Source organism: Lissotriton helveticus, chromosome 1_1 (assembly GCF_964261635.1).
Source record: "Lissotriton helveticus chromosome 1_1, aLisHel1.1, whole genome shotgun sequence".
NCBI classification, from domain to species: domain Eukaryota; kingdom Metazoa; phylum Chordata; class Amphibia; order Caudata; family Salamandridae; genus Lissotriton; species Lissotriton helveticus.
The window spans coordinates 2,145,795,116-2,145,807,604 of record NC_136057.1 but is presented as its reverse complement, the minus strand read 5'-3'; the positions used below and the strand labels follow the sequence as shown (position 1 = coordinate 2,145,807,604).

At 41.2% G+C, this 12,489-nt stretch overlaps 1 protein-coding gene across 4 annotated transcripts in view; it reads right to left on the bottom strand.

Moving 5' to 3' along the window:
* Window positions 1-12,489, bottom strand: part of LOC144776709 (retinol dehydrogenase 8-like) — a 234,220-nt gene that overhangs the window by 195,394 nt on the left and 26,337 nt on the right. Inside the window, exon 2 of one of the 4 annotated variants that reach the window (XM_078659281.1) lies at window positions 5,406-5,449. The exons of the other annotated variants lie outside the window; for them this stretch is intronic. Coding sequence (XP_078515407.1) covers window positions 5,406-5,448 — 43 coding nt within the window. The 5' untranslated portion in view covers window position 5,449. The remainder of the gene's footprint in view (window positions 1-5,405; window positions 5,450-12,489) is intronic. 4 annotated transcript variants of the gene reach the window in all.

Here is a 12,489-nt window from a genome sequence, read left to right as displayed (position 1 = left end):
ACAATAATGGTCGGTCATTTTGGGGCATCATTAACAAATTGACAAAGGGCAACCAACTAAGACAAGAGGCAGGAATTGGAGAAAGCAAATTGATTCAGCACGTTAAAAACATGTTTACAGGCAGGGAGAATGGACAAAAGCGGCATTGCAAAAAAGAATGCAGAATATGCGCCAAAAATTTGGAGCACGCCAAAACTCTTTTAAGAACACAAAAAGTCCCGCTGAAAGAAATCAGGGTGCCATCACAGGCCATGGAGATTCAGCCCATAGATAACATTGGTAAGGAGATTACCACAACTTCAAAAACATCTGAAGAACAAATACCAGTCTCAGACACCCTCGTAACAACTAAACAGCTAAAAGGTATAATAAAACGCCTAAAAACAGAGGGTGCAGCAGGCCCTAATGGGCTCCCGAATGCTCTCTTCAAACATTCCCCTGAGTTCTGGGCAGAATACTTAACACCACTCTTTAATTTGATTTATACCCAGAACAAAATGCCCAAGTCCTGGAATGGGAACATAATACACCCTATCTTCAAGCAGGGTGATCACAACGACCCAGGGAATTATAGGATGATATCGCTGATCGATGTGGAGGCAAAACTATACGGATCATGCTTGTTACTGCGCCTCCAAGATTGGATGGAAGACACAAATATAATACCCATGTTCCAAACGGGTTTTAGGCCAAGGACGGGCACATTAACAAATTTGACAACCTTAGCCCTCCTAAAGGAAAAAGCGGAAACAAAGAAGACCAGATTGTTCGCTTGTTTTATAGATCTACGAGCCGCCTTCGACAGGGTGAATCGAAACCGACTATGGGAAAAATTAAGATCATGGGGGCTACCGAAGAACCTATTGGAGGCAATGATAAGCCTGTACAGTGACACCTGGGCAAGAGTTAAACTGGGAGACGGCAGCAGCACTACTGCCGAAATTAGCACACAACAGGGCCTAAAACAAGGCTGCGTCCTGGCCCCAAGTTTATTCAATCTTTACATGGCGGATATCATCAATCATATGCAGGTGGGAGAAGGACATCCACCGAATTTGGCAAAAACCCCAATTCCCTTCCTACAATATGCTGACGACATAGTTGTGTTGAGCCAAACCCCAATAGGGCTGCAAAGAATGATTAACAACCTTGTAACTTATTTGGAGCACAAAGGCTTGAAATTAAACAAAGAAAAGACCAAAGTGGTCCGCTTAGTAGACCCAAAAAAATCATCATTTAAATGGTACGCAAACAGTACCCAAATAAAGGAGGAAGCATCCTATAAATACTAAGGTCTAAAACTGGGGCGAGGCCCAACCAATAAAGAACATAAAATAGACCTAAAGGCAAAAATCTACTCCATGATCTACGCACACCGGTTATTGCAGAAAAAATTGAGTTGCCCAAATTGTTCACATCTGCTAAATGTGATGAAAGCACAGACCTTACCCACCTTGTCATACGCATTGGTCATCTGGTGTGGTAAAGAGACAGGGTTGTTAAATAATCTGCAAACGAAGGTATATAAAGTGGCTTTAAACCTACCAAAATCAGCCTCACCAGCACAGGTTCGTCTAGAATTTCGCCTACTGAATCAGAAGTTTCGCAGTATGGGTACCCTCGCGAAACTTTGCCATAAAATATGTCTGTCAGAGGAAGGCTCACTGGATAGCCTGTGTTGGAAAGAAATTGAAAACCAGCAGAAACAGGTCACATTAGGTAGTTGGGGAGATTTCTTGACTCAATCCTTGAGGGGCTTAGGAATCCAATCGACATGGGACTCTATCCCAGATAGAACCAGCTTTGACAAAACAACAAATAATGCTGTCAATTGGGAATCCTTTCTGGAAGATAAATCGATAATCTCGAAACAACGACACGGGTGGACAGTGATAAATTCATACTCTGGGATAAAGCCGCAGCCTTATTTAAAAAGTCACTTTAACGAGAAACTAAAACAGAGATATATAGAACATCGGCTGGGCTTACAGCATTCGAAGGACTTGCTACCATCCTAGAAAGGTAGTTACATGGACCCTCATTGTCGCCTATGCGGCTACCAAAATGAAACACTACCCCACCTGCTATGTGTTTGCCCAGCTCTCACGGACTTAAGGAGACGACTTTAAAAAAATATTTTTAACAAATTGAGCATTCGTACATGCAGGCAAGCTGTAATTAGATGATTGGAGGGATCTTCTTCCGTGTTGGCTTGTAGGCGGGTTAAATATATGAGAAAAGTACAATCCCTCATACGACAAGCGGAGCTCGGGGAGATAAGAGACATTGAAAACAGCATATCCAACACTTGATAGATAAAGCTTGGCATGGTCATAACAACCCATTAAATTGCAGGAAAATGGACAGATTTCAGTTTATCAGCTAAGTAAGAAGAACATAACAGAAAATGAATAAACAAATAATTAAATACGTTTCTGTACCAGCTGAAGCTATAATGTACAAAACAAGCACATTTTTAACAAGTGATTTTGTAATGTAAATGTAATATTGTAATAATTTTTAATAATTGGAAACAATAAACTTCTTTGACTTTTTGACTTTTTTGATATGTCGTTTTCTCCCTCAACATACACCAATCTAAATTGTTTTCCCACACTTCCAAGGTGGGAGGTTGCTCTGCACCCCACAACTGGGCTATGTTCCTTTTGGCTAACATGAAACCCAGAGTGGCCCATTGTGTCTGTGAGGTGCTTAAGTCAGTGGGTTACCAAAAATAATAGTCATTTGTTCGTGGTGTTATGTTAGGAATCATGAGAGCTGTAAGGTGATTTTACCAGTGAAAAAAGGTGATCCTCTGCTGAGTTTTTGCTAAACCATTATTAAAAAAGACAAAAACTGTTTTTCTCTCATGATTGTCTTATAGAAGTTATGGAAGGTGCTCCAGAAGCTTTAATCACAACACATTTTCTCTAAATCCATAGATGTCTTTATCAGTCATGTGAGGAAAAAGTATGACATGCTGAGTAAAACATACTTGAAACATGAGCTATACAGTCTGTCAGTTGACTCTCCTGTGATCTACAGTAGCTTCACCGCAGATTTCTAATGAAGAACTAGAACACTAAAATTCTGGAGTCAATACAATCATGATGCATTCCTGAATGCCGTTTTGTTGAAATAGGAACTGTTGAGTTCTTTCCAATGAAGTAAGCTGAAGTAAAGGAACATTGTTTATGTTTATGTTTATGTTTATGTTTATTGGTTTATATAGCGCTGAATCACCCATGAGGGTATCTCGGCGCTTGGACTAAACATAGTAACAGGACCAGAATATGATTAAAAGAGATACGTTTTTAGCATTTTTCTAAAATGGGTCAGATTTGGGCAGGCCCTTAAATGTATCGGCAGGTTATTCCAAAACCTCGGGCCTGAAAAGAGAAGGCCTTAGCTCCACTGCGCGCTTTTTTGATCCTGGGAGTTGTGATCAGCAGAACAGAACTAGATCTAAGTAAGCGCGTGGGACAATAGGGGGTCAATTTGCGCGTCAGGTACATAGGCCCTTGCCCTCTAAGAGCTTTGTGAATAATGCACCCTATTTTGAACTTAATTCTTTTGATAATAGGGAGCCAATGTAGTTGATTTAGGATAGGGGCAGAGGGTGTTCTGGCCGGAGCGTCGACCGTGAGGTGGGCGGCGGTATTCTGGACAACCTGTAATTTCTTTATAGCTGCCGTATTAGCTGAAAACAAAAGGGCATTACAGTAGTCAATCCTACTAAGTACCGAGGCCTGCATCAATGTTTTCTTAGTAGAAATAGGCAAGAGGGGGAATATCCTACGCAGGATGCCTAGAAAGTAATAGCAGGACCCCGGCGTGGTATTGGCGTGTGTCTCCTAGGTCAGTTTACGATCTATTCTGACTCCCAGATTTTTTGACCACCTCCTTGGGAGTATGAGCAGTGCCCAGTTCCTCTGGCCACCAGGAGGGAGTCCAGCAGATGTCAGCTCCTCCGAACAACATTATATCCGACTTACTTGCATTTAATTGCAGGAAGTTGGACTGCATCCAAACGGCGATCGCTTTCATGCCTTCTGAGAATATCTGTTGGATGTGCGGATTGTTTTTGTCAAAGGTCAGGAGGAGCTGAGTATCATCTGCATACGAGATCGGGGTAAAACCGAGTTCTCTCATCAGTCTGGCTAGGGGGGAAACATAAACATTAAAAAGGGTACCCCCTTGTTAACCTTAGTCGTAGTTGACTTAAATGTGCCCATCGTGACAGTCTGTGTCCTGTCTGTCAAGAAGCTAGTGAGCCATAGTAAGGCCAGACCTCTGACACCTATACCGTCCAGTCTCTCCAATAAGATCTGATGGGAGACTGTATCGAACGCCGCGGAAAGATCAAGCAGCACCAAAAGTGCTGCTTGATCTTTGTCCAGGGCCATCCAAATGTTATCTGTGACTTCAATGAGGGCGGATTCGGTACTATGTTTGACTCTGAATCCTGATTGTGAAACATCTAGCTGTTGTGAGTTTTCCAGATACTCTGAAAGGTGTCTGTTTATATGTTTTTCGATTAATTTGGTCTGGATGGGGAGAGGGATATGGGACGGCAATTGCTAAGATCAGTGATTGGAACTTTAAGATTCTTTCGTAGGGGTATAATCTGTGCATCTTTCCAGGCAGGTGGGAGATAGCCATTATTAAGAGAATTGTTAAGAATATCACAGAACATTGAGGTGTTAATGAAGATATGAAACCAGAGGGTTAAAAAGATGTGAAATTAGGTATAGGATTTGTAATTTGAGGCATAGTACAATATTAAAGGGTCAAAAAATAGTTAGAGACATCCCCGCCCATATAAAGCATCTCCGTTCCACATCTCTCTGCTCAGGATCACCAACTTCTCTGTCGCTTAGTACCTGTAAACATTATAGGCTTTTTAATCTTCCATTTAAATGTATGACAGTAGATTTTTTTTTTATTACAGAAGCTATATGCAGACAGATTTCATATTTAACATTAAAAGATTTTTGCTCCAATGGAAGTGAGACCCTACAAAGGAATTGCTTTTAGAACAGTTAATCTTTTAAAAAAAAACTTTTTTCCACTTCCTCTTTTCAGTATTTAAACTGGGTTCAAAATATTTTTGATTGCGAGTTAAATAAAAGGAAAGAATAAAATATTTCTGCGAATCTTATAAACTGATACATTCAAAGCTAATTAAGTACTTTTAAAATAATTAACATTGTAAATCAGGCAAAACAATGAGGGTACTATTTTAAAACATTGAAAACTATCATAGACTACACAATTTTCTCTGGCTGGGAACAGTTTAAATATATAATTCCAGCTCGAGGACAGTAATGTTTTGGGGACTCATTGATTTCAGAAAATTGTAGCAGCAGAGAAACATTTTCATGTACATATTGAGCCTTCTGTACCGCAAAGTCTTGTCCAGCAGCACGTATTCCTGGGCAGGGACATTCTGTGAAGATTAAAGTTATTTTTTAGAACTCTGATCTTCAAACGCAGCTATCACAGGTGAAAGGTGTGGCAATATGTAGGCTGATATGGCAATGAGGCTTGCCTTGGGTCATGTGTACTCGCAATCATTTTTCCAGGGGCCGCAAAGTGTGGTATTTGGTGTGCCCGAAGACCAGATTGATACAGCATGGTGGGAGTGGGGCTTTGTGAGGAAAGGAGTTAAGATGGACTCTATCGCTTCGGAGATTCAAATGTAAAAAGGAAGCAACATGATTATCAAATTGGAATAAAATAGAATTGCACAATGCGAAACCAGAAAACCTGCGGTCAGTCCTGGCTTTCCTACTTGGCCAAATTGTGCGATCCTAGAGAATTTTCTAATTTTAATTTGCCTCCATTTTCCTCAATATATTTTCCTCCTAAGAGCACCTTCAAATACATGAGTTCAGGATATTTACTGTACAAAACCTTCTCTTGTGTTTGATTTAATAAACTCTAATGTTCTATTTGTATAATAACAATTCAGACCACACAGAAGGTTCTATGTGACAAATAACTTGCCTCTTAGTTCACTATTGGCATTGTTGTCAGAGTGAGTGGAGGTATGAATGTTTCTGCATTCATTGTTTAAAAGTATCAGTTTTAAAAATACTTCTGTAAGCACTGATATAATTAGATGTACTAAAGTGAAATGCATCTGCATATTAATGAAATACACGTTTTTTAATTTTGAAGAGACTATCATATTTTTACATTTGTTGCAAAATGTCTTAGACAAAATGCTTTCCTAAATTTAAGTGGTGCAGGACACCTTATTTCATTCTAATATTTTACTTCAGTTAGTGTAAATAAAAGCTTGATATTTATTTAACATCTTTCTGAATATTACTGCTGGATCAAGTAAACAGCAGTCCAGTGCAGTCGTTGGAGGTCAGTAGGGCCGCATACGCCCCCAGGGCCTCACTTCGGGTGTCACTGCATCAGGCACAAGTAATTCATGTCCTGGGCACTGGTAGCTATTGACTGATGAGCCAATCAAAATGCAGCATTTGTTGGTAGTGTACAGTGTCATTTCTACGCTAAAATGTGGCTCGTGTGACCGATTTGCTGCTGTGAATATAAACAAAGGCTAATTAAACGGTTTGATAGCCCAGCCCGTTGAATTTTAATGTTTCACCAACTTTGTTGCAAAGTGGCAAAAGCACATGAATTCCTTTGAAAGCAGTAAGCAAATCACATTAAGTCGAATTTACCACATACGAAACACACAAATGTACGTACAGTATATAATATAATACTTGGCACAGCAAATGCAGGCACGTTGCATTGTGCAACGAGGACCGCTAGCTAGTTGTATTCATACACGACACACTCAGGGTTTCTAGTCTTCAGTTTTTAATTTAACATACCCCTGGAATCAGAGTTTTATTCTATGTTTGTTTCAGTTGACCCAGTGGAATAACACCTTTCACAAAAGTGATTGGTAGATACCGAGAGTAAAAGAGACGCCCGGGGGACTAGGCCCGAGCTATTTCGCTAGACGAACAAATCGCAGAACTATTGCCAAAATAAGGAATACAATGAATTCCCCTGAAAATAATGATTGCCCAGACGTACAATGTGGAACCGGGGATACATATGAGTAGCACCAGAGGGGGTGAGGAGGGGGCGGATTGCGGACTAGTTCTTCTGCAAGATGATATGGTAAAACTGTGTACTAGCTGACTTATTCTTGCCATGATGTGATCTTTTTTACTCTTGCGAAAATTAATAAGAGACAAAAAAGGGATTGGTAGTTGTAAGGACCAGGATGGGATACATACTGTTTGATGTACACGGAGAAACCCGACAACTTAAAAAATGTTGGTCGCAGAGAGATGCATATAGGGAATTGCATTGTTTCACATGCATGACTATGCCAAAGAGGCCAAGGATGGAAAGTGCGTGCATAATGCACTGCAAGGTTCCCTACATTTAAACATTCCAGAAGGGAAATGGGCATGGATGGGCTTCCGTATCCCAGGCAGTTCCCCAAGAAGCAGCCAAGGATTGAACTGGTCTTTGCATTCTTCTGGTTTCTGTTCCTTGAATGTGATTTCATGCAATGTGTGCCTTTTGAGACCAAAATGTGTTTGCCTTTAGCAAATGTTAGCCCAAGCAGCGTCTCCAACAATAACGTTTTACCCAAACATAAAAAAAACGACATAATAAGCATTGACAAAGCCAAAAGACTTGTGGCTAAAAGCCAAAGCTGTTGGCTCTGCCTATGCTTGTTAAACGTACGTCGACCACTGAATGGGCATGGAGAATTAAATTAGTCATTACTCATCACTAAGGGAAAGTCCGAGGATTAAACTAGTTTTATCAGTGCGCTCTTTTCTGCACTCCATATTTTGTTTTCCCTGTAGAAAGACAAAGGATTATGCGTGCACGGAGCGGTTGACCATCTGCCCGCCCATCTGTCTGTCTGTCTCTCCATCTGTAACCTTCACCTTGTCGTCTAGAAGTGTGCATGGGTTCCTTCTGTCCGACTTTAAGTGTTCCGTGTGGGGCGGTTTGCTGTTATCCAGGGCTTTAAGTGGGATGAGAAACGGGGGGGGGGGGGGGGGGGGGGGGTAGGACTCTCTCACAGGGGCTTGGCTTAAAACACGTAAACAAAAAATCGGTGTTTAGCACAGTGTGCCTCCCGTCTGGTATTTTGCTGCTTCTCTCCATTCATCCAGATACATAATCCAACAAGTATCATTACACATGCAACAAGCCAGAACTATTGGCTTTGTCAATGGTTGTATAAAATAAATAGGCAACAACTATGGCTTGGCCTTGCTGCATACAATATTGAACATGCTTCAGTTCTGAAGTGATGAGACTGTGAAAGAACTAAAACGAGTCTCTTTGAGGTTGCATCAAGGCTTCGATCACTGGTACTGACTGCTACGGAGTTAAGATTTGTTTTCACCCTGAAGGTGAGGGCAACAATGAAGAGCCCGAAGAGACCCGTCTCGGCACCCGCTTAAAGTCCTGCCGTTCTCTGTGTTTGACCCTCTGTGTGTATGAGTACCCGTTAAGCATGTTACTCATTGTGCATCAGTGGCTGCATATCTGTTAGTTTCTATGCAGGAGTGCCACACTCTGTCTGCTTAGGTGTATGGCGGTGTCTATGAGGGGTGTGTGTGTGTGTGTGTTCATGGATGTCTGGGAGTCTTGCTCCATCTGTATACGCACGTGCGCATGTGATCCTATTTCAAAGAATGCGTGAATATGATGTGTCTTTACGCACTCACTTTGCCAAAGCATGCTTCTTTTCATTCGAGTCCAGTCCTGAATGAACGAACGAACCAGTGACTGGTTTCTTAATTGAACCAGCGCCCTGTCTCCGGCTCCAAAGAGGTAAGAGCGAAACAGACAGATCCAATGAGGACAAAGCTGAATTTTCGCAGTTTTACAAAAACGTTGTAAACTTGCTGATCACACAAGCATAACGGAGACCATTCCAGAGCCTGAGAAGGAAAAATGAAAAAGGTTCATTACCAAGTCTTTGTGAGTGAGTGTGAGGAGTGCAAAGATGCAGCATGTTGCATCATCTGACACCTCTTTTACTATACCGATCCCCAAAAACAAACCTTTCTAAACTCTTCCCTCTGACTCTTCCCCTCCAAAACTCCTTTTTACTCACCCAAAAGCCTCCTCTTACTGCTATGACCAAAACAACCAAAAACAAATCCTTCACTCTTCTATCCCTCCACTATCCTTTTCAATCAAAATAACAGCCTAGCATGTTCACTTCTCTAATTCCATATTTCACTATACTAATTCACCACTAATCCTTTATGGGTTCCTGAGTAGCGTGCTACTCGCAAACAAAGTGTTTCAACGCCTCATCAGGGTTATAAGCGCTATATAAATGCAAACCTTTTTTCCCCATCCCCAACCCTTCTCAATCCAAATAACTGACTAACATATCCACCACTCAATTGACTTCATATTTCACTATACTGATTTTCAACACTAATCTTTTATGGGTTGCGGAGTAGCCTCCTACTCGCCTGAAAAGAGCTTCAACACCCCATATGGGGTAATAGGTGCTATTCGAATGCAAACTTTTTGTTCCCCTCTATCCCTCCGCTATCCTTCTCACTTCAAATAACTGACTAATATCCACCACTCAAATTACTTTCATATTTCACCATACTAATTTACCACTAATCCTTTATGGGTTTCCGGAGTAGCGTGCTACTCGCCAAAAAAAGCGCTTCAACACCCCATTAGGGGCTAGAAGCGCTATATAAATACAAACCTTCTTTCCTCTTCTATCCTTCTGCTATCCTTCCGAATCTAAATAACTGACTAACGCTTAAAATTTACTTGCATGTTTTACTATACTAATTCAACACTAATCCTCTATGGGTCTTTGAGCAGCGTGCTACTTGCCAAAAAAGCGCTTTGATGCCTCGTATGGGGTAGTAAGCGCTATACAAATGCAATTAACATACAATACAACACAATAATTGACCAGTTTCTTCGTCTGGATCTCCAGGTAAGAACTTAAGAGTGCAAGGGGAATCACACACAGTACCTTAAGGGAATTCCCAATTCTATTTGGTGCCAATGTGGGGCTTGCAAATGATAACCATGATTGAACTTATGACTATACACATCAAAAGATAATGGAGCCTCTATTCCACGCTATCACAAAAGAGGAGGCTTCATTGTGCCCAAGGTGACTGAAATTAATCCTACCATCCTGCCGTAAAGAGACGTCACTCACCCACGTCATGTGGCATGCTTCATCACGTGGTCTGCTCCTCACTGCAGCAGTGTTTTGTGTCTATAGCGTAGATAGGAACAGAATGGTGTATGTGTGATTCTAAAGTAGGAACGAATTTGGTTCTGTATCTTCAGTACCACGGCCCCATGGACTAGTCCTGTTGCCAACTACAGCTTATTTTGAATAATGGTTCTAAGTTCCCAGGTAACACACAAGGAGCAAGTAAAAAAATTGCATAGGGGTAGAAAATATATAAATATTCTGATCCCTCCACGTCACAGTATTAAAACCAGGAGAGTTTTGTTAGGAATCCTTCATATCTAGTTGACATGTTTCTGCTTGTTCATGTGCCTGATGGTGGTCAAAAGCATTCATCAGGCCGAGGTCCATGGCTTCTGCAGGAATCCCCAGCAGTTTCCTGTCTCAAGACTTGGGAAAAATGCAGAGGTGTGTTCTTCGGACTGTATGTCAGCGTATTAAGCATCCAGACCCTACTACAGACATGGAACCAAGACCAGAAATGGATTACTCAGATATACATTGGCCTGCGTTCTTGCTCTGTAATGACAAGGCAGCAGCTAGCCTAGACTAAAAGTCAGATTTTTTCCTTCAAAATTCTAGAAGACTGGTACTGATCCCCAGTGAAGACTTACAGGCACAACCTAACCCCGGACTTCCTCTGTTGAAGGAGTAAACTTTCTGACTTTAACATAAGAACAAGTTGCTTTCATTCGGTAACACTTTTTCTGATTTATATAGTATCTACCTGAGGATTCCTCACCTTTTGAATATCATGCACCAGCATTACACGGAAACTTTCTCAAAAGATTTACCACGTTGACAGTATCCGTATGGCTCCACATGCAGCTCCGCATGCGGCACCGTGTGACGTCACTGGAGCCATGAGTAGCGTCAGCGTGCTGATGTCAAGTTCTACCCATTTTTCACATGCCTGTGAGGCGAGCGGATGGGACCAACATCATAACTGCAATTACATATTCTAAACTCTAAATCAAAGATGTACATATGAAAACTTATATACATATTAAATACACATAAACAGGCTTAATTGTGGTATATGTAAACTAGCAACGGGGAGGTGGGAGGGTCAGCTAAGAATCTGCAGGTAGATACTGTATCCACCAGAAAAAGTGTTACTGAAAGTAATTAACTTGTTCTTCTGATGGATACATCTCTTGCGATTTCTTACCTTTTGACTAGAGTACACAAGCAATACCACACTCGGAGGTGGGTGCATGTCTGTTTATACCTAAAAATCCTTCAACACAGAACGAGCGAAATGACTGTCTCACCTTACTTCAGAATCTAAACAGTAGTAGTTTTCAAAAGTGTGAAGGGAGGCCCATGTCGCTGCTTTACAAATATCTGCTATAGGGACTGCTCTAACTAAAGTAGAAGTATAAGATTTAAATCAAGAAGAGTAAGCACAAATACCTTCTGGAGGTATTTTGTGTGCTATGGTGCAGCAGATCTTAATACAAAGAAGGATAATCCATCTTGACAGAGTCCTTTTGTGAACCACCTTTCCTTTCATTTTCTCAATGTACCCCCAAAGCATGCATGCCCTCTGGTAGAAACCGAAGTGGCCATTGCTCTAGCCACCGAGTCAGCAGTATCCATCCTAGACTGTATACACTGGAGATCTCCAGATTGGCCATCACTCAGAAGTTCAGAAACATTTCTCTGAATATCCTCAGGCAATATCGGAAAAGAAGACTTAGCAGAATCCAAAAAAGCATGAATGTAGGGACCCAAAAGGCAAATAGCATTTGTGGGCTGCAGTGCCATGCTGCCTGATGAAATGACTTTTTATGCAGACTTTTTCATCTTTTTGGATTCCCTATCTGCAGGTGAAGAAGGAAAAGAACCGGCAGTCAATTTCGATGAACATGTAGCCGAAACAACTAAACTCAGGTGAAGGATGAGAAGACAAAAAGAGTCTCCCCTGGAGCCAGCCAGATTATGGCTTGGCTAATCTTGTGCTTGGAATTTTAATACTTTTATAACATGAATAAAGACTGCTGAACAATATGAAGAGTGAACTTTCTGGACTTCTGTTTCTGATTGATATTGTTGTGTCTTCTCCTTTTGTGGTTTAGGGTTATATAAACCCAAATGTCTGACAAACCTTACCATTTCTAAACAAGGATTAACGGTGTGCTGTAAAGGCCTCAGTTTCTGTGTTCAAATTAGTGGCACATTTAGTTGTGCTGATAACACCGTTAGGTAGTAGGTGTTTGGGGGCAATCTAG